This window comes from Astyanax mexicanus, chromosome 3 (assembly GCF_023375975.1).
Source record: "Astyanax mexicanus isolate ESR-SI-001 chromosome 3, AstMex3_surface, whole genome shotgun sequence".
Taxonomy (NCBI): domain Eukaryota; kingdom Metazoa; phylum Chordata; class Actinopteri; order Characiformes; family Acestrorhamphidae; genus Astyanax; species Astyanax mexicanus.
Genome location: NC_064410.1, coordinates 34,271,414 through 34,294,951, shown reverse-complemented (window position 1 = coordinate 34,294,951; position 23,538 = coordinate 34,271,414). Strand labels below are relative to the sequence as shown.

The 23,538-nt window shown below is 34.4% G+C and overlaps 2 protein-coding genes across 7 annotated transcripts in view; both read right to left on the bottom strand.

Moving 5' to 3' along the window:
• LOC103029421 (immunoglobulin kappa light chain-like) overlaps positions 1 to 23,038 on the bottom strand; it is a 36,130-nt gene extending 13,092 nt beyond the window's left edge. The window contains exons 1-8 of one of the 6 annotated variants that reach the window (XM_049476406.1): positions 22,962 to 23,038; positions 10,677 to 10,997; positions 8,665 to 8,967; positions 7,179 to 7,280; positions 6,932 to 6,959; positions 6,804 to 6,844; positions 6,100 to 6,146; positions 5,494 to 6,020 (exon numbers count right to left, since the gene is read on the bottom strand). In XM_049476406.1, the coding sequence (XP_049332363.1) occupies positions 5,934 to 6,020; positions 6,100 to 6,146; positions 6,804 to 6,844; positions 6,932 to 6,959; positions 7,179 to 7,280; positions 8,665 to 8,967; positions 10,677 to 10,869 (801 nt within the window). In that variant the 5' untranslated portion in view covers positions 10,870 to 10,997; positions 22,962 to 23,038 and the 3' untranslated portion in view covers positions 5,494 to 5,933. Of the gene's footprint in view, positions 1 to 5,493; positions 6,021 to 6,099; positions 6,147 to 6,803; positions 6,845 to 6,931; positions 6,960 to 7,178; positions 7,281 to 8,664; positions 8,968 to 10,676; positions 10,998 to 12,488; positions 12,690 to 22,961 lie in introns of those variants that run through there. The other 5 variants (XM_049476401.1, XM_049476403.1, XM_049476402.1 and 2 more) reach the window with 5 other exon arrangements.
• Positions 16,437 to 19,358, bottom strand: LOC107197759 (uncharacterized). Its single transcript, XM_022683062.2, has 8 exons — positions 19,209 to 19,358; positions 18,686 to 18,988; positions 17,956 to 18,246; positions 17,761 to 17,844; positions 17,652 to 17,676; positions 17,528 to 17,565; positions 17,006 to 17,046; positions 16,437 to 16,924 (listed from the first exon to the last, which is right to left on the bottom strand). Exons 1-8 carry the CDS (start codon positions 19,249 to 19,251, stop codon positions 16,850 to 16,852), a joined length of 900 nt encoding a protein of 299 aa, XP_022538783.2. The 5' UTR covers positions 19,252 to 19,358; the 3' UTR covers positions 16,437 to 16,849.
• Positions 23,039 to 23,538: the final 500 nt, after the last annotated feature.

The window sequence follows — 23,538 nt, the reverse complement described above, 5'->3', positions numbered from 1 at the left end:
TTGGATTATTATGCTTCTTCACAGAGGATCATTAAAGCATTTAAACAGGTGAAAACTCTTTCAGTAATGTTGAGCAGTGTGATGTTGAGCAGTGTAGTCTATGTTAGAGCTTTAAAAGGCAGATAATAAGAGAGAGTGGTTCTCAGTTAAGAAGCGCTTCCCTGAAGAGTTTAGTATTTAATTACGGTCATTAGTTTATACTAATTACAACACCTGACCCAAATAATCAACTAACAACTAACTAATCAACTAATCAACTAACTACCTGCCCTCACTGAGGCGACAACGAACCAGAAACACCCATTTATTTCACTGGATAATAAAGAGGGTAAATGTTAAAACGTGTTACAGCTGGTTCTGGAGTATCACTGACCTGTTTTAGTGATTTTATGCTGTATCGAGCTGCTCTCCTCAGTAAGGGCAGTTAGTTCATTATTAGGCTCAGCTGTGTTTAATATGCTCCTTAACTTACGGCCGGAGTTCTTTGGTGTTGCGCCGAAAACAGTCCCCTGCAGCGGCGCTGGGAGTTCAGTTCACTCCGCTTTAGCATTAGCTTAAAGTTAGCATTTTTCTCATTACGACTCTTAAACGATCTCATAATTCAGAGGATCCAGTGTTTTTCAGGAGTAAAATGTACACAGAATAAAACGTACAGGGGTCTAATCAGATTTATTTACCACAGAATGTGACAGAGGCCGGATTCTGAAAACTATTCATTTTTCTCATAGGGAGAAACCGCTTGAAACGGAAGCCGTACGAGGACTAGTGGGCGTGGCTAAAGGGCGGAGCATGTGTCAATAGGCTTGTTCGACTTAACCCGGCGCTGCGCAGTCCGATCGCCGCCTGGCTCGGTATGGTGCATGCTGGTTAGTTTTTTTGTCCGACTTGCGTCTGCGCCTTCATCACGTGACGATGACTTCCGGCGTTATAGTCCCGCGAGTGAAATCTGCCTGCAGCCGTCTGACCCAGGCGCTGCAGTTGCTTCCCACCAACTGCGGGAGCCTAGAGCCGCCCTGATGACGACAGAGATTAATCCCCATTGGTTAGAAGATCCACCGACACCTATCACGTGTGAATCTTTTTATTTTAAAATATATATCTCCTCTAAAACCCCTTAAAAACACAGTATTTACACTGTCATATCTAGTAGCAAGACAGTTCATTTTCATGCAGTATTCAAAAATATTTATTTGTTCATAATCTGCATTTTATATCATAATAAAGCTCAACTGCTATCATTTTTACTGTTTTATAAAGCGCCCTGAACTGCTCTTATTAATTATCTTTAAACCTACATAACTATTATACTGAGATCTACTTTTCTTTTCTTCTATTGTTTTTGTGTTGTGAAATGCGCTAAACAATTAAAGCTGTGTAAATGAGCATGATGTATTTATTTCCAAGAACAAAGGACAGAAAAGCTGGTCTGCAAATAAAAATTTAATCCCATTATTAATTTAGTACTACACAATACATCTGTAACATGACAGTATGTTTTGTGAATATTTATAACAAGTTTTTATCTCAATTTAATAACACTCATGTTATCTCTGTTTCACTTTTGCGATTTTATTCACACCAGAAGTAAACAAACAGCGCATTCATCGCGAGATCCTGTGTTGTTCACGTGGGCTGCAGGTGGAGACTGTCCGACCTGACTTCTCCGCTCCTCCACCCCGCCCACCTGCACGCGGCTGCTCTCGCTGACCAGCAAGGCGAGGCGCAGCCGCATCTCGAACAAGCCTAATATTTTTCGACTGCAGCACTGGGGCTCCGGCCTGCAGCATCCATTGACAGTATATATTAACTGGACCAAGCCATCCCGCTGATTTCAACGGAGCCAGGTGAGGCCAATCGTGTCACTTCCTGATCGGCTTCTCGTGGGGTGTTAACCGGGAAATTGAGAGACTGTGCAGGCGCCAGCATGACGCGAATCTTCCGCGTGCCGTGCAAACAACCGTACTGTTTATAAGAGCTGCACAAAACTATTTACTCCACAGTGAGAAAAGCTCCATTCCGTCCCATAATGGGGCTTTTATTGAATGAACAGCAGATAAAAATTCAGTAGAATTACTGATATCCAATATTAGTCCACGGATTTACTGAAGAATATTCATAGTGCGTCTATATAACAAGCATTTAGAAACTCAGTAATAAGAATAATAAATGTGTAATATAAATTACAGTTATATCTATACATTATAATTATCATAGTCTATCTTACTTCTATTTACTACTATCTTACTATCTACAATGTATTATAACTGATAGTAGTAGTATTATACTTGCATAATAAGAGGTTACTTTGACCCTGCTCTAATTCAATCAGCTCTGTACTTTTAAATTAAGAGAAGCAACTTCTCCAAACATTACAGCACGGTATTTTGGGTCGCTGTCGTTTTACGTCATTGTTAGCATAGTTGTATAAAAAAATATTTTCTAAAGCTATGAACAGATTATTAATCTTATGGATCAAAAGGCAGAAAATCTGTTCTTTGTAGAAAAGAACACGGGCCGTGTCATAATCGAAAACGGCTTGGAAATACATTTATTATTGGTTCAAAGACACCCCGAAATGAATGGATAGCTTTGCTCAAATGGTCCTCTCATCCCTTAGCAGCACACTTCCGGTGGCACGTTTTGGAAGGGAAAAGCTGAGGGCCTGGCAGCATCACATAGATGTATTTCGGTCACAGCCAAGGTGTGTCCTTTAATTAGTCCCCCCTGCACATAGGAACTAAACATCAGGTTGTAATGTCATGCTACAGGAATTATTTGTAATAGTTTAACATTGCATCACCACATTTAACTAACATTTTAACTTTTTAAACTATAGACCGTTTCAATGAGGAAAACAATAACAAAGCTACTGCGCATGTCTGTTCCTTTGACGCTTCCGGTGGCGCTATTTTCAAGTATACAGCTGTCAAAATGAGAGTGCATATTTCGCAAGTCTCCCGAAAACAGAGCAAACATAGGTCAGACATTAGTAAAAAGTGATCAAACCTCTTCTCCTGATCATTTTGATAATGATTTAAGAGGGAAGTTTTTTCCTCTGATTTAAAACGCTTGCCAGAGGTGATCACTATCTTGTTGAAACGGAGGCAGTGAAATCGCACCGCAGTTTGGGCGCATATAATTAGTTTCTCAGTGAAAAAGTTGGAAATACTTGTTATACCTGTAGTAGAGAAGGCATCATTATAGTGTATAGTGAGGTTGTAGCAAGTCAAACGCTATCCAACATGTGCTCTGCATGGTTTGTAGACAAGAAGGAGGGAGAAGTTGTGAGCGGACACTGTCACTGCATGGCAGGTTAGCAGTGTAAAAAACGAAAGCAGGCGTGTTTACTGTGGAGGATCAAAAATAACATAAGTATAAATAAATAAATAAATGTTGACATAAATAAATGAATAAATAAATAAATGTTGACATAAATAAATGCACATGATTTAATAAATAAATATATAAATAAGAAACGTATTTTTTTTACCTATACAATTATTTGTGCATGTGTTTCTTTATTTATATATTTATTTATTCATTTATATGTGCATTTGTTTATATATTTATTAATTTCAACATTAATTTATTTATTCATTTATTTATTTATACATTTATATGTGTATTTATTTATACTTATGTAATTTTTGGACCTCCATAGTTTACTTGTTTAAAGAACAATTTGACCTGATTTTCAATGTTTGTGACTCTCAGATTAGGTGAAGTTTGCATTCATGTTAAATTAAAAAGTTACGTCCACTGTTTTAAAAGCTGTTTACCGCTAAACGGAAGTGTCTTAGGAACAGCTACGTTACTTCCTACGCTCATTAATATTCCTCTGAAACGGTCTATAAAAGCAATACTGAATTATAATGAACTAAATATACAAATTATTTCCCTCTCACACTTATATCCTAGACATAGCACCAGAGAACGTCTAGAGAGGAGAATACCCACTTAAGTATGTGTTCTGAGTTTGTCAGGCACTAGAAGGCTCGTGGGCTCATATTTTCGCATTTAAGCCAAATCCTACTTTATAAATGATAATTTTACACTTAGGTCCACAATGCCCTCTGCTGGTTCAGCTACAGCTCTGCAGTGCTGCACTGATGCAAGTGTGGTAACCATGGCCTAAAAAACAACAGTGTGGTCAGTGAGATTGAGGGGAGAAAGTGAAGGGATGTTTGTGAATTACACCATGTTGCTTAGCAAGCCTTAGAGACACTGAGCAGAGGCACTGGTCACACAGTGATTAAAATGCTGGGATATTGGTTGCAGTGCTGTGGATTTAATACAGAGGTTTGTTAAGCTAGTTGCCACTACACTACACCTTTATCCCTCTCTGTTCAAGGGGTGCCATGTATTTCTCCAGACATTACACATATTGTAAGAAAGTTGCACATGACATTATTTTTTTCTTGTTGTTTATTTGTAGTCTTTCTTTTTATATCTTTATTTGCCACCCTACATATTATCAAGACTATTAACAATTTCAAAACGGCAAATGAGCCAAAGTTTATCCAAAAAGCTAATATTGACCTTAGCTCTCTGTGATGAGGCCCCATAACAGTTTATTTATTGAACAATGCAGTTGAAACCCAGAATACAATATATAAAATACCTTGAAATTTCACACAAAACACATAAAACAACAGATGAATTTAACATAATGTCATAAAGACATTATTCATAATAGCACTGTTGTGCAAAACAGTACCAGCTTAAAGTCTGGTCACACCTCTTCTCATTCAATTTAGAGATTTCTTTCTTTTTTATATTTTTTTACGAAGGCAACAAAGCTATACAGGAACATAAGCATAATTATTTTGTGAACAAAACGTGTGAAACAAACCAGAAATTAAAGTTTTATATTTTAGATTATAATAGCATATTTAGCTTTGATGAAAGATTGGCACACTCTTGCGAATGGGACCTTATCATAGAGCCCAGTGTGTTTAAAAAGAATATTTTTCATACTATGTTGTATTTCTTTTTTTTTTCCCCATATGTGTGCCCTTTAACATGTTGCCATTGACTTACTAATTATGATTAAAAAATCTGTTGCAGTAAGTTGTACTAACTGAGACAACTGTTTCCAGTTGATAGCTAAGCTTTTTCTGTAATTTGTTACTTAACAGAACAAACTAAAAGATAGTAAGAAATTACATAAAGAAAAAATTACTTCTGCTTCTTCAGGAATTATCTATTCACTGCAATGCACCAGAAAATAAACAGACTTTGTTTGAAATTAACTGATTACATTTTATTAGCAGCTCAAAGTATAAAGGGTTAAAATGTTTTACATGCATTTTAGTTTTAATTATAACTTCTGAAATCTGAAAGTGGTTTATATATATATATATATATATATATATATATATATATATATATATATATATATATATATATATATATGTGTGTATGATTACTTTCTCACAACAATGCAGGAGGGCTAGTACGCTGCTATTGCTCCTTATTGAGCTTTCGGTCCTTTCTTGTACTTCACAGAAAAATCATGTTTTACCACAAAACATGACATGCAGTATACTGTCATATGGGAGAAGATGTCTGCACTTCATTACATCAAAGATATAAAGAAATACACAAATTATACTTTATTAAATTTTATTATGATATATACAATATATATAAAATGTTTGTGAACATGCCTTCTAATAAATACACTTAGCTACTTTAATTCACACCTGTTGCTGACACAGATTTGCAAACGCACACACAGCTTATCTAGTCAAAGTAGAAAAGTACTGCCAATAGGACACTTTGGAGCAGATACACGTGAACCCAATGGCAAGTGCCGGGATAATGGGGTATAAACTCCCCCAGTATTGAGCTTTGGAGCAGTGGAACTGTGTTCTCTGCAATGATGGAGCTCCATTAACAGGTAGGTTCTCTCACATGCACATTTTGCATTATTATTGCTGCTGCTTTGTTCCTGAGGGAGGAACCGCATTTGGCCTCTGGTTTAAACTGTCGGGGTTTAAAGAGGAATACTCCACATCCTGCAATAAAAAAGTGACAAAAGTAAAATGACGGAGTTGCTTATATGGACAAGCACTACTTATTATTACATCCACTTACAGTCCAGGCTGGCCTCTCGGCTGCAGGCTTAAGTGTGTCTCGTTTTCCTGTGGTGGGAAAACAAACTTTCTTGAGTAGTAGTGATGAGGTACTTTATATATATATATATACATATACAGTGTTGTGCGTGAACAAGTTCAAAAGAATGAACACGCACATTTTTTCGTGAACGTTGAACTGAACGCAACACATTTTTTACTAAAGAACTTGAACGTGAATTAGTTCACAGTATGTGTCATGAACGGCAGACATTACTGTAAATGAACGTTGGCTAGTTAATGACATACTGACAACGACGCGGAGAGCGCAGAGCGCGAGGGCGAGAGAGATAGATACAGAGAAAGAGAGAGAGAGAGAGAGACCAATGACGGGTGTGAGAGAAAGCTCTGCAATAAAAAAAAAATGGCTAGTGGAAGTGATGGCACAGAGACAGACGTCGATTCTCCTTATATATATATATATATATATATATATATATGCTAGCTAATTCAGGTAGGGCTAAACTGTAATTGTGTAAATACACAGGTGATAAGTCATTTTGTAGGTAAAATTATGTGTTTAACAACCTGTTACAAATACACCAAAATGCAAGAAATCCATTAAACATTTTATGACACAAGTGCCCCCCCCCCCACATATTAAAATAGCATCTAAAACCCCTGTGTGTGCGCGTGTATATGTGTGTAAGAGAGAGAGAGATTTACCATAATTCTGTGGTTGGCTCTGAGTATTCCTCTTCCGGCACCTAAAATGACATGTTTTCAGTTTACATAATTATATAATATTAGACTATAATGTATTATGGTTTTTAGAATAAGAGCAAGAGACAAACCCTTTAGCTTTAGTGTCTTTCTGTCTCTCTAAAAGAAAAAAAAGAAAATAAATTAAATGAGACATCAAGTTTACTAAACAAATCTAATCTCTTTAATTGTTTATTAAATATTAGAGAAAAGCGAAACATACTATAACCTTATTTCATATTATTCCCCATTTCAGTCTTCCATAGCTAGACATATATATGTTTTGGTGAAACAGTTTGTAAAGTTCTGCCACATCAGGCATATATATTTTACCTTTACCTTTGCGTAAACAAACAGCAACCGTGACGGTGACACCAATGGTGAGGAATGCAACGCCGAACCCCAGGTACAGCAGCCATGCACACAGATCTATCTTATTACCTGATAAAGATAATGAAGTAATGACATTATTACATGTAGAGATACAAAATTGATTAAAAGATAAGCCAGGCTGATCAATGTGTATTAGTTAAAATAAAGACAAAACAGCACAATGTTTTCTCTGCTTGTATTGGACATTGATGAAATCTGACCTCTTCCTTTATTTAACCCATCCATGCAGTGAACACTTTTAGACTTTTTCACCAGACTGAGCTGATGCTGCTTAAATAAACAGCAGAAGATATAATGACTGAAAAGCTAGAAACTGTATTCACTTTAGATCACAGTATTTTGATGTTAAATTGATGTGTGATGACATGTAATGACACTGAACTGTTGACAGTTGGAAATACATTCTGAGTTCATTTCTGTCTACTGCTGTTAGGACTTTGCTCTACTTTTAAATAGGAAATGTTACTAAAATCATGGTGAACAGCACATATTAAAGTTATTATTAATTGCTAATTTGAAAGAAAGAAATGTGTGCACAAATGAATAAGGAACAAAATCTATAACATAACATTAAAACAATTCATCAATTAATATATATTTTAGAGGTGTAAGAAAATATTCATATATCTAAGTATTTTGATAATTTTGTTTCGCAATTCTGTTTTCATTTTTTTTTAAACACAGTATGAAATTTTTATTATTGGTTTGTATGCAAATATTGGTGTTGAAATTCTTTATATTTGTGTTGTGTTTAAACCCCTGTCATTAGATCCAGTTCTGATTAGATATGTTTTTATTTTATCACAGTTTACATAAAATCTTAATAAACCATTGCAATATATCACCTTGCTTACTGTATCGCAATATTATGTGCTATATTGAATTGTAACCCCTGTATTGCGATGTATCTCGCATTGCCAAGTTCTTGCCAATACACTGCCTTAACACATTCTCTGTAATCCAAAACCCTTAAATCTTTTTTAATATAATCTAAATCTGGCAGTTTTTCTTTATATTATTTTAAAATGTAAAGGGACTGTATTTATAATATAATTGACCCAATGCAAATTAAATTGTTATACATTGTTATTCATTCAAAATATGTTTTTTATTGCTGTGTCATGCTAAGTAGCACTTTTGGAGAAACAAGTTTTTTTTTCTTTCTTTGGATTGCTGTTGACATATTACACAAAGGACAATCTGTGTTTAAAGTTTAAAAGATGCAATTAAACAAACATATTTGAATATATCAAAGCCTTGTGATGATCTTACATTTATTATTTTATTTTACATATATAGGCCATTATTAAAAATTCAGCAATAAGAAGAATAAATGTGATTAGCTGTGATTAATCACAGCATATTTGTGTGATTCTTTTTTTGTTAATCGATCGATATCCCCAATTGCTATGTTACTGGAATTTTCTCTTACCCTGTTTCTCCAGACGTTTAGAGGTGTTTTTGCCGTCGTATGCGACGAAACACTCGATCAGATCAGCTTTCCTCCACTCTTCCTCAGAAAGAGTGATCTGAGCTCGAGTGTATTCCTGAGCCGAATCACTGTTTTCTGTCCAGCTCGACTCTGTCCATCCTCCACGCTCAGTTTGGTCAATGATCCAGGAGACCTGTACCTGAGAGGGGACAGCTCCCATCACCAAACACTGCAGGGGAACGATGGGGCCGGACACGTCCAAAGGAGAGTACAAGATGATGGATGGATTGAAACGGGCACGATCTACAACAAAGAGGACTATAATTTATTCTGGAGAAAACACAGCCAATAATATGATAAAGTTAACTGCTATTGGTATCTGCTCAGTAACATGCCTCACTACAATATGTGGACGTTAATGGGTAACATATATTTTTAAATATGTTTTATTTAAACTTTCGCATAGAACTTAGCATAACGGCAAAAGAGATTTATTACAGTTAGGTCGCCTAACTTTTATAAACTGCAAAAAGCCTCTGTTGCCATTATGCTAAGTTCTATGTAAGACATTAAAAAGAAAATTTTAATTTTCTTGGCTGCGTTTCCCAAAAGTGTTCAGGCCCAAGGTTGATTCTTAAATGTTTAAGCAAGTATTCCACTAAATCCTCTCTCTTTTATGATGATCCTAACACTAACGTGCTTGAGTGGAACTCTGTCCTGTATATTAACCCGTTACTGAATGTTATCACTTAGGAGGAGGAACAGACAAGAGACTAATGTTCTTTTTTGATTGAGATAGAGCGTAGTTTTAAAGGGAAATTGCAATTACAAAAATGAAATCATTGTGGGAAGAAGATGGTAATTGTGCTATAAAAGGGTTGGTGGGAAAAGCAATCTTTAAAATGCATTGTCTGCAATCTTGTGCTTACCTTAACTCTCCTGTTATGTTTATTTGTCAGAAACAGCAATGGCGTTACCGGGTTAATTTGACCCAGTTCATGTATAATTATTCAAAAATCGGTCTGAAACTAAAGAAATCCTAAAAAGCAGTGTGATTACATTATTACTAACTCTATTGCTAATTAATCTATCAATATTTAGTGTAATGAAGTTGCATACCTCTTGCAGGTAATGGTTCAATTAGGATAATTTATTTGTTTTTCATAAAAAAAAATACATGTTCAAACTTTTGTTTAAATATTTCACTATTTTATCACTTTTGAAAGACCAACATATAAAACAAAATTTTGTTTTAGTTTTTGCAAACGTGTTGCATTTTTTTATTGTGGCACAACCTATTTTTTACAGTGCTATTTTTCCTATGTATTTCTTAAGGTTGTCTGATTTTACTTTTTTTTTACTGATTTAATACTAAACTCACCCTGAAAGGTTCTTCAATAAATTACTAAAATCTGGTTACCTGTAATTTTATATTTTTTGACCAGTTACCACTGTCATTTGTAACTTTTGCAATTTTTCATTGAATTATTTTTTAATCTCATTATTAAATTATTTATCATTATATACATATTGTGTTTCAATTTTTATTACAGTATTCCTAATAGAAAATGTTGTTTTATGTAATCTTTGGTATTCCTTCTAAAGTATATTGTACTATGTCATGTTCTAACTGTACCAACATTGCATTTCCTGTTTTGGAATGGTGATGTGCTGATGTACAGAATTCTGAAAAGCTATGAAAGTGATGAACTAGCCAGCAAATTTCGATTATTCTAAACTGCTACACTTATGTACACATATCTAAATTTTATTATTTTTACTACATTTACTACCATCTAACATAAATATTGTTTTAGCGGCTATAGTTCCTACTTTACCATTATTTGTCTGTTTTTAAGGAAGCAAGACAGACAATATTAGAGGATTTATCCTAGATTTATAGTATCTGCCAATAGTCGTTTAATCATAAGAATTTACATATTATAGGGACCTATAGGGACATATTAAGTGAAATGCAGTGTTTGATAGTTAGAATCAGTACATTATCTTACCTGTGACGATGACCCGGGTGCCGTTTCCGATTAAAGCAATTAAATTATGAACACCTGTGCAGTAATACATGCCTGAGTCCTGCAGGGTCGCATTAGAGATGGTCAGGCTGCAGGTTTTACCATTATCTTCAAGCTGGTCAGTTTTAGGTCCCTGGGATAGTTTTTGGATCAGTTTTCCAGTCCTCGGATCCATTTTGTGCCAAGATGTAGTAGAATAGCAATAAGAAACCGGCAGCTCATGGAGGCATTTCACTTTAAATGTATCTCCAACAAACACATGAAGAAGACCAGGGGACTGATCCAGCACAGAAGAGAGAGAGGCTGCAAGCAAAAATAAATAAATAAATTAATAAATCAATGGTGGTGGAAAAAGTATCACAAAAAACAAATATTTAACTTAAAACTAAAAGTGATTTAGTAGCACAGAAGTGTTTATTCAGTATCTGATGACATACTGTGGGTGGTTTATCTTGTACATGACGGTACTCTTTACACTATAAATATCTTTATACATTTTAAATTATAGTGAATGTTTATTGTGAATAAAACATTGCAAACTTGCCTTTACACCTACTGAATTACTTAAGTAATTTTAGAAACAAGTAAGATTACTTTTAAATCGCAAAATATGTTATCAACTTCCATGTGAATAAAACTCCTTACACAGGCATAATTATTGCCTTTCAGTATATTACTGCTAGCTATAATTGTATGAATGTAAGGTACAGGTTTTTACAGATGGAGCTAATGAACACATTCAAGTCAGGTAAAATCCTTATGATCAGTGTTTAGTGTTTATCAGTAGACCAAACAAACTGGATTCAACTTTAAATTAACTGTAAATTTTAATGCTGAAGTCATGAGGAAAAATAATGTGGATAACCATATAATACTATCAAAACATGTTCAGAACCTTTTCTAAGCAGAGCACACTAAATTGTAAAGAACCATGTTTGTGAAACTTGAAATTATTACACTTATTTGACTTATTTGACATTGACTTATTAAAGGGCTTTTTATACACGTCTCATTTTAAAAATGTTTCTTCTTTGGCTTTTATTTTTAATATTGTTTGAATGCTCTTTAAATTTGTTCTTCTGAAACATCTCTTTTACAAAATGTGTGCTTTTTTATTATTCAGTAACAATTTCTTTAGTGAACAAGTTTTATGGCATCACCCTTAACAGGATTTAGACTGCAACTGAAAATATTTTTTTATTAAGTTACATAATATTTAAGTCTTTTTTTACAATGTTTGCCACTTATCATTAAAACTTACTCATAGAAACTTACAATCAATTATCAGGATGTGTAAAAAAATCAAAAGAAGCAATAAGAGTGGTTACCAAGTTAAAATAACTGATTAAAGTTATAAGAAAATTAAGGTCAATTTATCCTGCTAATATCTCTATATACTTAAAAAGACAGCAATAAGTTTCTTTCTGAATAGTTTCTTGTTGTTGCCAAAATACTAAAAACAATTTAAAGTTGTAATTTTAAATAACAAAAAAATAATTGTTTCTTTTAAACTGTATCTTAAATGTAAACATATTGTAATTGTATTGTATATATTTATGGTGAACAAAACCTTTTTTTTTTAACAGGTTTAGGGAGCAGAAATAGGAATACCATAGAACAGTTTAAGCAGATCAAATTTATATGCAGATATTTAAATCATGTCATTATCTGATCTATATTAATAATCCTATATTGCAGCTACTGTAACCTTCTAAATTTCAGCCTGATTAGAGATAATAAAGTCATGATTTAGAATAGTTGGTGAGAAAATGCAGAAAACAAAAAAAGACTTACTTTTTAGAGCACAAACACAACAAACAAGCAGAACCCAGGAACTCATGCTGAAAGTTAAAAAGTTAAAAGAGATGCCGGTACAAGCTCAGCCTTATCTGAACCATCTACATCACAGCATCACTGTTTCTTCTCCGAAAGCTGGAGGAGGCCGGCCCCTTACACAATCTTACAGATAAAATCTGTAAGGCTTCATAAATGCACTTGATGTGTCAGTTCAACATCAGCCGACATAAAAGATCAAAGAAAGGTCAAAGGACCAGTATCTTACATTAACTACAACATCTGTACATCGCATTGAAAAAAAAAATCAATAGCAATATTTTATGAAAAAATATGTATAAAGTTTGCCTGTGAAACTGATCATTTTTTTGAGGGTGGGGGGGGGGGGGGTGTATCAGAACCATATTATCAAAAATAAATCCACTGTTGAGTAGTAATATTCCACACTTTTACATCACCAGTACGAAAAGAACCAGGAAAAAAAAATATTCACAGTGAAAAACTTTACTTACAATTTGTAAATCAGATGTATTTGTTAATCAAATATTTATTTTTCAAAATTCACTGAAAATATGAGTAAATCTTAATATTTTGCACAAACACTTTTGTGTGAATTGCAGTAAATTTTAGAATGGTTTTCAGTGTATATCATTTTCATTGATTTTCACTGGAAAAAAATGTGAGGAGCGCTTTTTAAAAACAGCATATTTCAGTACTTTATGATGATTAAGTTAAAAATTGTGTTACAGTGAAATGTAGTTCATATACATGTCACACCAACGATCATTAAAGTATATATATATATTTTTTTTTTGTTTGTTTTTTTTTGTTTTTTTTTACAACCAAACTTTGAAAATAGCTTGCATTAAACAATTAGTTTTTTTTTTTTTCCCAGATTCCCATTGGCATTTTGACTGTCAGTCAAATGATTTACTGTTTCAATTCAATGGTTAATTTAAACTGAAATATTAGCTTGGTAACAGTAATAACTGGACCTTACAGTAACTAAGTACTTATAGCCACTATATATTTGAGCTTTGTTCAGCCATTCTGTCTGAAGTTAAACAGAATACTTCGTACTATTTTGAGCTTTGAGTTTTAAAATGTTTAATATTCTTGCATTTTTGTTTGAATAATACTAAAACAATGGCTGATATATTTTGAACAAATTTGTAAATGCATTTAGAAATTGTTTTGCCAAACAATAGCAAATGATTCTGAATGAACACGACACATATGGTAGTTGACTAATCTCCACACTTGACCTCCAGTGTATATCAGGCAATGATACTGGCAGGTAGAGCACAGATGTATTTATTTGAAAGATTTTGCAGGTGAGCAGTCAAAAATGTCTTGAAACTCAAGCTCACGTTTTTTTTGTTGTTGTTTAAATTTGTTCAAGTCAACACTGTCACTAACATAACTTACTATGTAGGCTTATTATTAAAATCTATATTTCAGTTTATTCACCATTGTTTCAACTGAAATGTTGCCACATGCACCTGAAAGGGTGACGGGCTCAAACCACAAAATCACACAGTCTCAATGTGTGTGGCTTTCAGCTGGCCTATATCATAGGTGTGATTGTATCAGTGTAGAAATGTAAAATTCAGGCCAGGTGTGCTGAGTTGTCCGTTAAGCGGACCCTCTCGACATCCTGCTTTGATTCTGCATTTTGCAGCTTGCTTTGTTCTAACCGCACGGGATACAGGAAAGCACAGCAGTGCGGCGCGAGCGCAGAGGGGCCACTTTACGCCTACGCCTCGCTATCCGCCTCAAGGTGTGGTTTTTCGACCCTTCACAAAAATCTACAGCATTTCTGACGCACGGTGGTCTATTCTCTTGCAGATCAGAGCAAAACTGACATTTGGTAGCAGCAAGGAAGCGAAAAAATTTATTAGTGCACTTTAGAGATTCAGAACATGAATTGTTGACTCTTTCTTAAGAAATTTGTCGCAGAAATATACCAATAAAAATTCACAGAGGTAACCATTACTGTGTTCAAGTTGTGTAAAGAAATGTATGAAGGTGCTTTTGGAAAGCGATATAATGACTTTAGATTTTTTGCAATGCTAAAACACATTTCAACTTTTAAAAAATAATAAACTGAAATGACTGTAAATAAGAATCTACATTTAATAAATCCTAAAAAGTTGTTTTTTTTTCAAGTAATTTACTTTACAGATGTATCTCACACAGTGTAATATTACTGGTTCCATAATATTTAAGTTTGTTAAAAGAAGACAATTGGAGTCATAATTTTAAGAGCAAAACAATCCCAAACCATTCTGCAGTTTCATGACTCTGACATAGACTGTTGGTTCAGACTTTCTCAAGAAAAAAATGTAGTCAACTCCATTTCCAAAAAAAATTGTATGATATGTAAAATGTAAATAAAAAACAAATTGCAATGATTTGCAACCTATATTTTATTCACAATAGAACACAGAACACATATCAGATATTACAAGTAAGACATTTGACCATTTCATTAAAAACAATCAATCATTTAGACCTTGATGGTACAACACATCCTTAATTAATTTTGCAGCAGATTTATTTTGCCTTTTTAAATTATGACTTGTATCTACCTGTTTTCAGAGACGTGAAGAATTTTCTGTCATCCAGTTCAACCACACACTGAACATCATCCATCCATTTCTCTGAGGGAAGAGTAATATGAGCTCTGGTAAACTCTAAAGCTGAATCGCTGTCATTCGTCCAGCCTGATTCTGTCCAACCGGTCATTACTCTCTTCCTAATGACCCAAGAAACGTGAACTTCAGACGGGGTGACCCCCATCACCAGACACTGCAGAGAGACATTCCACCCTGCACTCTCCTGTGGGACCTGTAGTATGAGTGTAGGCTGGCGATTGGGCTCTGGGGGTCTTGAAACTCAAGCTCACGTTTTTTTGTTGTTGTTTAAATTTGTTCAAGTCAACACTGTCACTAACATAACTTACTATGTAGGCTTATTATTAAAATCTATATTTCAGTTTATTCACCATTGTTTCAACTGAAATGTTGCCACATGCACCTGAAAGGGTGACGGGCTCAAACCACAAAATCACACTGTCTCAATGTGTGTGGCTTTCAGCTGGCCTATATCATAGGTGTGATTGTATCAGTGTAGAAATGTAAAATTCAGGCCAGGTGTGCTGAGTTGTCCGTTAAGCGGACCCTCTCGACATCCTGCTTTGATTCTGCATTTTGCAGCTTGCTTTGTTCTAACCGCACGGGATACAGGAAAGCACAGCAGTGCGGCGCGAGCGCAGAGGGGCCACTTTACGCCTACGCCTCGCTACCTGCCTCAAGGTGTGGTTTTTCGACCCTTCACAAAAATCTACAGAATTTCTGACGCACGGTGGTCTATTCTGTTGCAGATCAGAGCAAAATTGACATTTGGTAGCAGCAAGGAAGCGAAAAAATTTATTAGTGCACTTAAGAGATTCAGAACATGAATTGTTGACTCTTTCTTAAGAAATTTGTCGCAGAAATATACCAATAAAAATTCACAGAGGTAATCATTACTGTGTTCAAGTTGTGTAAAGAAATGTATGAAGGTGCTTTTGGAAAGCGATATAATGACTTTAGATTTTTTGCAATGCTAAAACACATTTCAACTTTTAAAAAATAATAAACTGAAATGACTGTAAATAAGAATCTACATTTAATAAATCCTAAAAAGTTGTTTTTTTTTCAAGTAATTTACTTTACAGATGTATCTCACACAGTGTAATATTACTGGTTCCATAATATTTAAGTTTGTTAAAAGAAGACAATTGGAGTCATAATTTTAAGAGCAAAACAATCCCAAACCATTCTGCAGTTTCATGACTCTGACATAGACTGTTGGTTCAGACTTTCTCAAGAAAAAAATGTAGTCAACTCCATTTCCAAAAAAAATTGTATGATATGTAAAATGTAAATAAAAAACAAATTGCAATGATTTGCAACCTATATTTTATTCACAATAGAACACAGAACACATATCAGATATTAAAAGTAAGACATTTGACCATTTCATTAAAAACAATCAATCATTTAGACCTTGATGGTACAACACATCCTAAAACGTAGAGGAATGTTGCGCACAGATCATAAGCTGTATGAGGTTCTGTTTGCCTGGGTGAGAAATTGAACCTCAGTCTGCTGCCTTCAGTGCTTATAGTCCCAGTAATTATTTGTTGTTTATTAATTTAATTTAATTTTTTAATCATTAATAAAAAAAAATAAACAATTTGATGAATATGTTTTTTTTTTTTTTTTACATTTTCTTACATACTTTACACATTTTTCCAATTACCGGTACTCACAAATTCAGGAGACTAATATTAACAACAAACTTCTATAACACTTCTAGCGAATCTGGCTTAAAGCAGTCCTGCTGTGATGTTCAGTATCAGTCAGGTCCAAGCTTGCATACTGCACTTCCTGTAATCAGTTCAGTAGTTAAGAATTATTTTACTTTAAAATGTTTATGAGATATACTGAGATAAGCATACTTTTCCGTACCGTTATGCACAATCCCTCTACTGTGTGTGTTCCCCGTTTACCTGAGAGAGAAAACAAAATTAGTATCTCCTAAATGACCTGAAATAAACTTTTTAACATTGACTTCCGATAAAGGTTAAGAATGTATAATCTCTGTCTTGTATAGTTGCTGTTTTGGAGATCCATGTTTTTCAGTTTACTAGAACTATAATCTGGATTAATTATAGTTAATTTTATTGGAACATTCAGAGTCATGTCTTAAATGTGAATTAAAAATATAAAGTGACAAACAATGGCTGAAACTAAAATAGAGCTACAGTCTATTCCCACATTGGAACTGTTTTTGTTAACTGTCAAATTCAGGAAATACATTTTTTCTCAGTAGCGGTAAATACATTAAGGTATTTGGTTTTAAAGTATATCATAAGCTTTACAACATACTACTACTACTACCAAGTGCTTAAAAGGTCTACAATTAAGTTTTTATTAAAACAATATTTTACTTTTGTATCATTACATAATAAGAAACTGAGAGTGATTTACCATTCCTGCGTCTGACCTGAGATGCTACACCATGAGACCTAAAATGAAAATAAGCTTATTTTTAGTCAAATGCATGGATAATCAGCTATGACAAACTGAAATGATCACAGAATGAGATACAAACCTCACAGTAAAACTCTTCTGTTTTGCTGAAAAATAACAGATCAACAGACAAATCGGTGAAAAATCATGTTCAGGCTTATGACAAGTATGAAGTGCTGTTTAGATCTTACCTAGGCATGTACGAACAGCAATAACGACAGTCACAACAATGATGACAAATGCTGCATTCAAGCCCAAGGAGAGTAAACATACATCTGAAAAGAAAAAAGTATATATTATTATTATTATTGTTGTTGTTATTATTATTAATTAATTAATTTTGCAGCAGATTTATTTTGCCTTTTTAAATTATGACTTGTATCTACCTGTTTTCAGAGACGTGAAGAATTTTCTGTCATCCAGTTCAACCACACACTGAACATCATCCATCCATTTCTCTGAGGGAAGAGTAATATGAGCTCTGGTAAACTCTAAAGCTGAATCGCTGTCATTCGTCCAGCCTGATTCTGTCCAACCGGTCATTACTCTCTTCCTAATGACCCAAGAAACGTGAACTTCAGACGGGGTGACCCCCATCACCAGACACTGCAGAGAGACATTCCACCCTGCACTCTCCTGTGGGACCTGTAGTATGAGTGTAGGCTGGCGATTGGGCTCTGGGGGTCAAGAAATGTAATTTGCATAAAAGTCCCACTTTTTATTTATAATTCTAGTTCAATTTGTTTTCATTTGGTTTATTCTATAACAACATACATTAAACTACCTTGTATTTTTATATTATTATATTATATTATCTGTTTACTGTACTTGTAATTGTGCATCTTCCAATGTGATTATTTTTTACCTTTAGAAGTTGACACTTTTCTTGCGTACGTTTTTATATAATAATTTTACAATTGATTTACGTTCAAATTCTGCATTAATAAGCTTCTGAAATCTAGTAATTGCCAAATAATTGTCAAATATGAAAAAGCTGTACAGGTGATACTTTTGCTGATGTAGATACACCTTGTGCTACAGGTAATAACTGTATATTCTAAGGGTCAACACAAAGGACAGCACAATTTGTATTTTCTGCCACGTAAATAAAATTACCTGTTACGATGACCCTGGAGCCGTTGCCCATGTACATCATAACAGTATACACAACGACACAGTAGTATATTCCTGAATCACGTACAGTTATGTTATGGAAAACTCCCAGACATTGTCCTTCTTCAAGCGTCTCAGTATTAATGGCTGTGGTTTTGTTCAGCTGTTGAGTTCTTGGGTGCAATTTATACCATGAGATAACATCGCACACTGTCATCAAATGCCCCAGATCACACTGCAGATAAGCTGTGCCTCCAAGTGGGACCTTCACGAGTTCAGGAGACTGACTGATGTTTGAAAGAACAGCTGAAAAACAGATAATATATAAAATGAGTATAAACAAAACTGCCATTAAATACAAACAGCACAGGTAATTTAAACAAATAGAAAATAAAGCTGGTACAAAATCCATTAATTAAAGCCATAGGTTTTCTTTAATTGTGCATAATTATGAGTAAATGTCATTAATCTTATATTCATTGAGATAAATTATAGAAATTGTTAGAATCAGAAAAAATGCATTTACCTTTTAAAGTGAACAAGCAATAAAGAATCAGTCTTCGATGCATCTTGAAAACAGCGGAAGAGCTTTAAAGGTAACCTTCATTCTCTGAACAGAAGCTGTTATATATACACCCACCCCTTCAATTGTGGCAAATATAGAAGAGGCCACTTTATCCAAACTAGCAAAACAGGCGACACATAAAAAAAAAAGAAAATAAAGAGTCCACAGGAGTAAAAAACCTTTTTAACTTTCAGTAATAGTCAATGTAATGACAGTCAATTCTATGTTTAATTCTATTCTAAAAGTAGGCATTTCTACTTGCCAGTTCAATTTTTTTAGGACAGCTGCCAGAATAACTTAATAGTAAAAAGTCAAAAACAGCTAAACTGAAGCTGCACGTTTTTTGCATGATAATGATTAGTGAGGACACCAAATACCCTAATAGCTGTTTTTCCCTATTTGGCAACTAGTCTCTGACTTAAACTGGAAGAAAGTTTTTTCCCCACTCCTCTATGCAGAATTCCCTTATTTGAGTGATATTTGAGAGTTTATTGCATACAAATGTTTTTAAACTGTTTTAAATTGTCCAAAATAATGCCAATAGGATTCAAATCTAAGCTTTGACTTGGCCAATACGGTGATCACAATTTCTTGCTTTTGATTATTTCTTGTGCATTTACTGGAATGTTTTGGGACATTGTCATTAAACATGGTTCACCTCCACTTTGCTATTCTTTTTGGACAGATGGTCTCACATTTTTTTAACTTACCTTTATTTTTATATGGGATATAATTGATAGTTGGTTATTTGATGGAGATTATTTAACCCAGACCCTCCTGTAACAAAGCAAATGCTGTGTTTATGACACAAATAATGTATTTTGTCACTGTGCCCAAACTCTAGTGTTGCCCTGATGTTGTGCATCTGGTGTTTCTGGTGATAGTTACATAAACTCTAACATTAGCTGTGACCAGAGCTACCTGTAGGTCCTGTGATGACATTTTAGGATTATTAGTGACGTCCTAACACATCTTGTGGTCTGTGCTTTTAAGCTGAACTTGCTAGGATGGTTGAATCTGGTCATGTTGGCAACAACCAGATATGAATAAAATTACACAGTTTAGAGAAGCATTTTGCAAGAATTTGTATTTTTTGTTTTTAAGCACATTAGAAAGTATAATTCAAATGAGCAATGAAGGACATACTTTAAACATTTCTGGACAAGCTGAGAGATATAATAATGAGTATAAAACTGATTAAATTAATGATGTGCACTGATGTGTTATAGTAATTTTGTTTGATTTTACACAAATCTACAAAGCTACCTGATTATAGTGAGCATTGTTCTGTTACATATAATAGAGATGTGAGTTTAAAGACCCATTAAAATGGCAAAGATTTTTACATCAAATGATGACAGTTTCTCACATTTACACATCTCTGTTACAAATATGGTTCTTTGTGGAACCTAAAGTGTTTCTTTTATCACATCTCAAACACCAACATTTTAGGAGTGTAATATCATGGCAAGACTGTACACACTGGTTTTACAGCAGTGGCCATCACTGTAGAAGACAACCAGGTGTTTATTTCCGCTTTTTCCTTTGGTCTAAACCACATAGGCGTCTCAAGTCAAATGCAGGAGTGAGCGAAGCGAGATGACCTGCAAAGCATAACGCCCACGGTTGCGAATGCTTAATGTTAAAAGCGGCATGACATTTGTGAACTGCTACAAAATCACTTTTGAGGTTGCCAAAATGCTGTCATGCACAAAGCAACAAAAACCCAGGTGCTGAAACTCAGTCTGTCACCTGCAGTCTTCATTCAACTGGACAAAACAGACAAATGGTCAAATAAAGCATATTTTATACAGAGGACCAATGCACAGGCCTCTTTGTTCACTGACACTCTATCAGCATCTTTCCCAATACTGGCTGGATCACACAGGTCAAATTTGCATTACTGCAAGTGTATATGACTGACAATAGCCGTGATATGTGATAATAATACATTCCCAGTTGCTAACTTAAATTAACAATAATGCTGGGCCCACTTCATGAAATTGATTAATGTAAAACGTATTGGACACAACTTTTTCAAATGTATCCTAAAGGAGAGTCAGCAGGACTTACAGTACACATTTTATAGAACTTAAATAAAAAAAAAAATTGTTTGTGAGATGTAATATTTAATGTTTATACATTTAAAAAATAAATTATTTTAACTAAAGACTTCTAGTTAGCATTACTGCTGGTAGTTTTCTTCAAATCTCAGGAGTATGAATTGGCTGCAAAACATTTTTCATTTTTATGGTGTAATACTAAATTACCATCTAATATTGTGAAGCATCTTTGGAGGGAAAAAAGCATTTAAAATACTCACATAAAACATATTGTTCTATTTATCATCAAGTGTTAGGTGAGGGGGGTGTTAGCAACAGAAAGAAAATGAATTTTCACATGATGACAGGCACTGTGAGAACGCAACAAAATGACTCATACAGTTTGTTGGAGCAAAATACATCACATGTAAAAGAACATACACTTTTTTTCGCCCTAAACTTTTTTAATACTGTTTTTGAATCGATAAATGTATTCTTTGGAAGAGAGCGTTCCTGTTTACATTTTCTCTCTCGCTATTTTTTGTCTGTATATGAAAGGTGTCCAGCGTTGTTTTTCTCTCTGGTAACATGTGGTCCACATTCTTGATCCATCAGAAAATCTGATAGGCTCAAGTCTGGAATCCTGGGCCATGTGCAGGATGCGAAGGATATTTATTGATCACAGAAGGAAATTATAGAAATTATACAGTGATAAGTTGGGGGGGTTGGGTTGTGGGAGGTATTTCTTCGGGGTGTAAATGGAAAACCAGTACAGCGCAGGCGCGTGCTTCACTAAAGTGAAGTCTTACAATCCTTACAGTGTCTCGCCTCCTTACTGTAATGTCTACAGCACATAAAATATAAATCCATTACACCAGCTAATGTAGCACAAACCACACAATAACCTTTATGGTCATAATAAATATATATTACAGCAAAATTCACAGTTAAACAGGATCTCTCCCACAGGAATCATTTGTTATTTGATTTTGATTAAACAGAAAATATCAATGTAACTGAAAGATACAAAAGCCTGTAGGCTTTTGTCCCACCTCATCCACATATTTTGACACTGGGACTACAATATTAAATGTTAAGTGGAGATGAATGCATTTGGCTAATGCTTTTTAATTAATTTTCAAAGCAGTCTAACAAAAATAGTTTAGCTTAAAAATTGTATTACACCAGTTTACTGTAAAACTGCTTATCTGAGTAACTAATTCCTCACTAGGTCTAACTTACTGCAGCGTCTGAAGCTTTTAGTTTCTTGTTCACATTTCCCTTCCGCCTTAAAAACACATTTCCATTCCACCTCAACAGTTTCCCTGCATTAAAACTAATTTTCTCTACGTAAGTGTTTTATGAGTTTTACACATTTGTGCTTAGGGTGTGCTGAAATCACAAAGAGTCCATATAAAACAGAATATGGATTTCCATTTGAATCTTTTGTTCCACCTTAAAAGCACCAAGAATAGTATCTACAGCCTGAAGCCTGTGTGCCGCGACAGCAGCATTTAAGGCGGAATGGTACATTAACAGCATTTAAGGTGAGATAGCAAATTCATGTGAGTTATTTATGTGAGGAAAAGTGTTTTTGAAGTACATATTTAAGAAAGCTAAGTAGATAGCAAGCTACTTACACTTAATGCTGTAGCTTGAGCTGCTTGCGTACCTTAACTTAGACGCCACCAATAACCAACCAGGCAGATAAACAAGAGGAATGCTTATTAACATGGAATGTATAATCCACTTTAGGGGTGTTTGAAATCGTTTCACAATATTCTTCCAGACATAGATACTGCATTGTTTTTGTAGTATTTAACATTACATGTAAGAAGTATATTTAAAAGTTTTGACCCCCCAAACTGTTATTTTTACCCCATGGGGGGTGATGACTTATTTCCCCCATAATTCGCACCCAGGCAGGCCACATGTCCATTACTTTCCCCTCTGAAAATATTAACTCGCTCTTGCTCTTGTTAGGGGTGAATCTGTAGGTGCATGCCTTCATGGTCATGTTTTTTACTTTTGTTTGATTACATTTTTTGCATAATTTGGAACAAAATCTGACCTAAATAAACTGACCCTTGAGAAAATTGTAGAAATAACTCCACAAGGGTTATTTGATGCTGAATGATATCAAAGTTACCACTTGGTAGCTATCTTTGCAATGATGTCAAGCAATTATCTCCAGTTATAAGAAACCATGCTTTGAAAATACTTGTCAAAATACTGGGAACTGATGATCA

Coding starts and splice junctions, on each gene's coding strand:
- LOC107197759 (XM_022683062.2), bottom strand. CDS start 19,251: ATGCATCGAAGACTGATTCTTTATTGCTTGTTCACTTTAAAAG. Junction 17,566..17,651: donor CAGAAGAGTTTTACTGTGAG/GTTTGTATCTCA, acceptor TTTTCATTTTAG/GTCTCATGGTGTAGCATCTC. Junction 17,047..17,527: donor TCAGGTCAGACGCAGGAATG/GTAAATCACTCT, acceptor TTTCTCTCTCAG/GTAAACGGGGAACACACACA.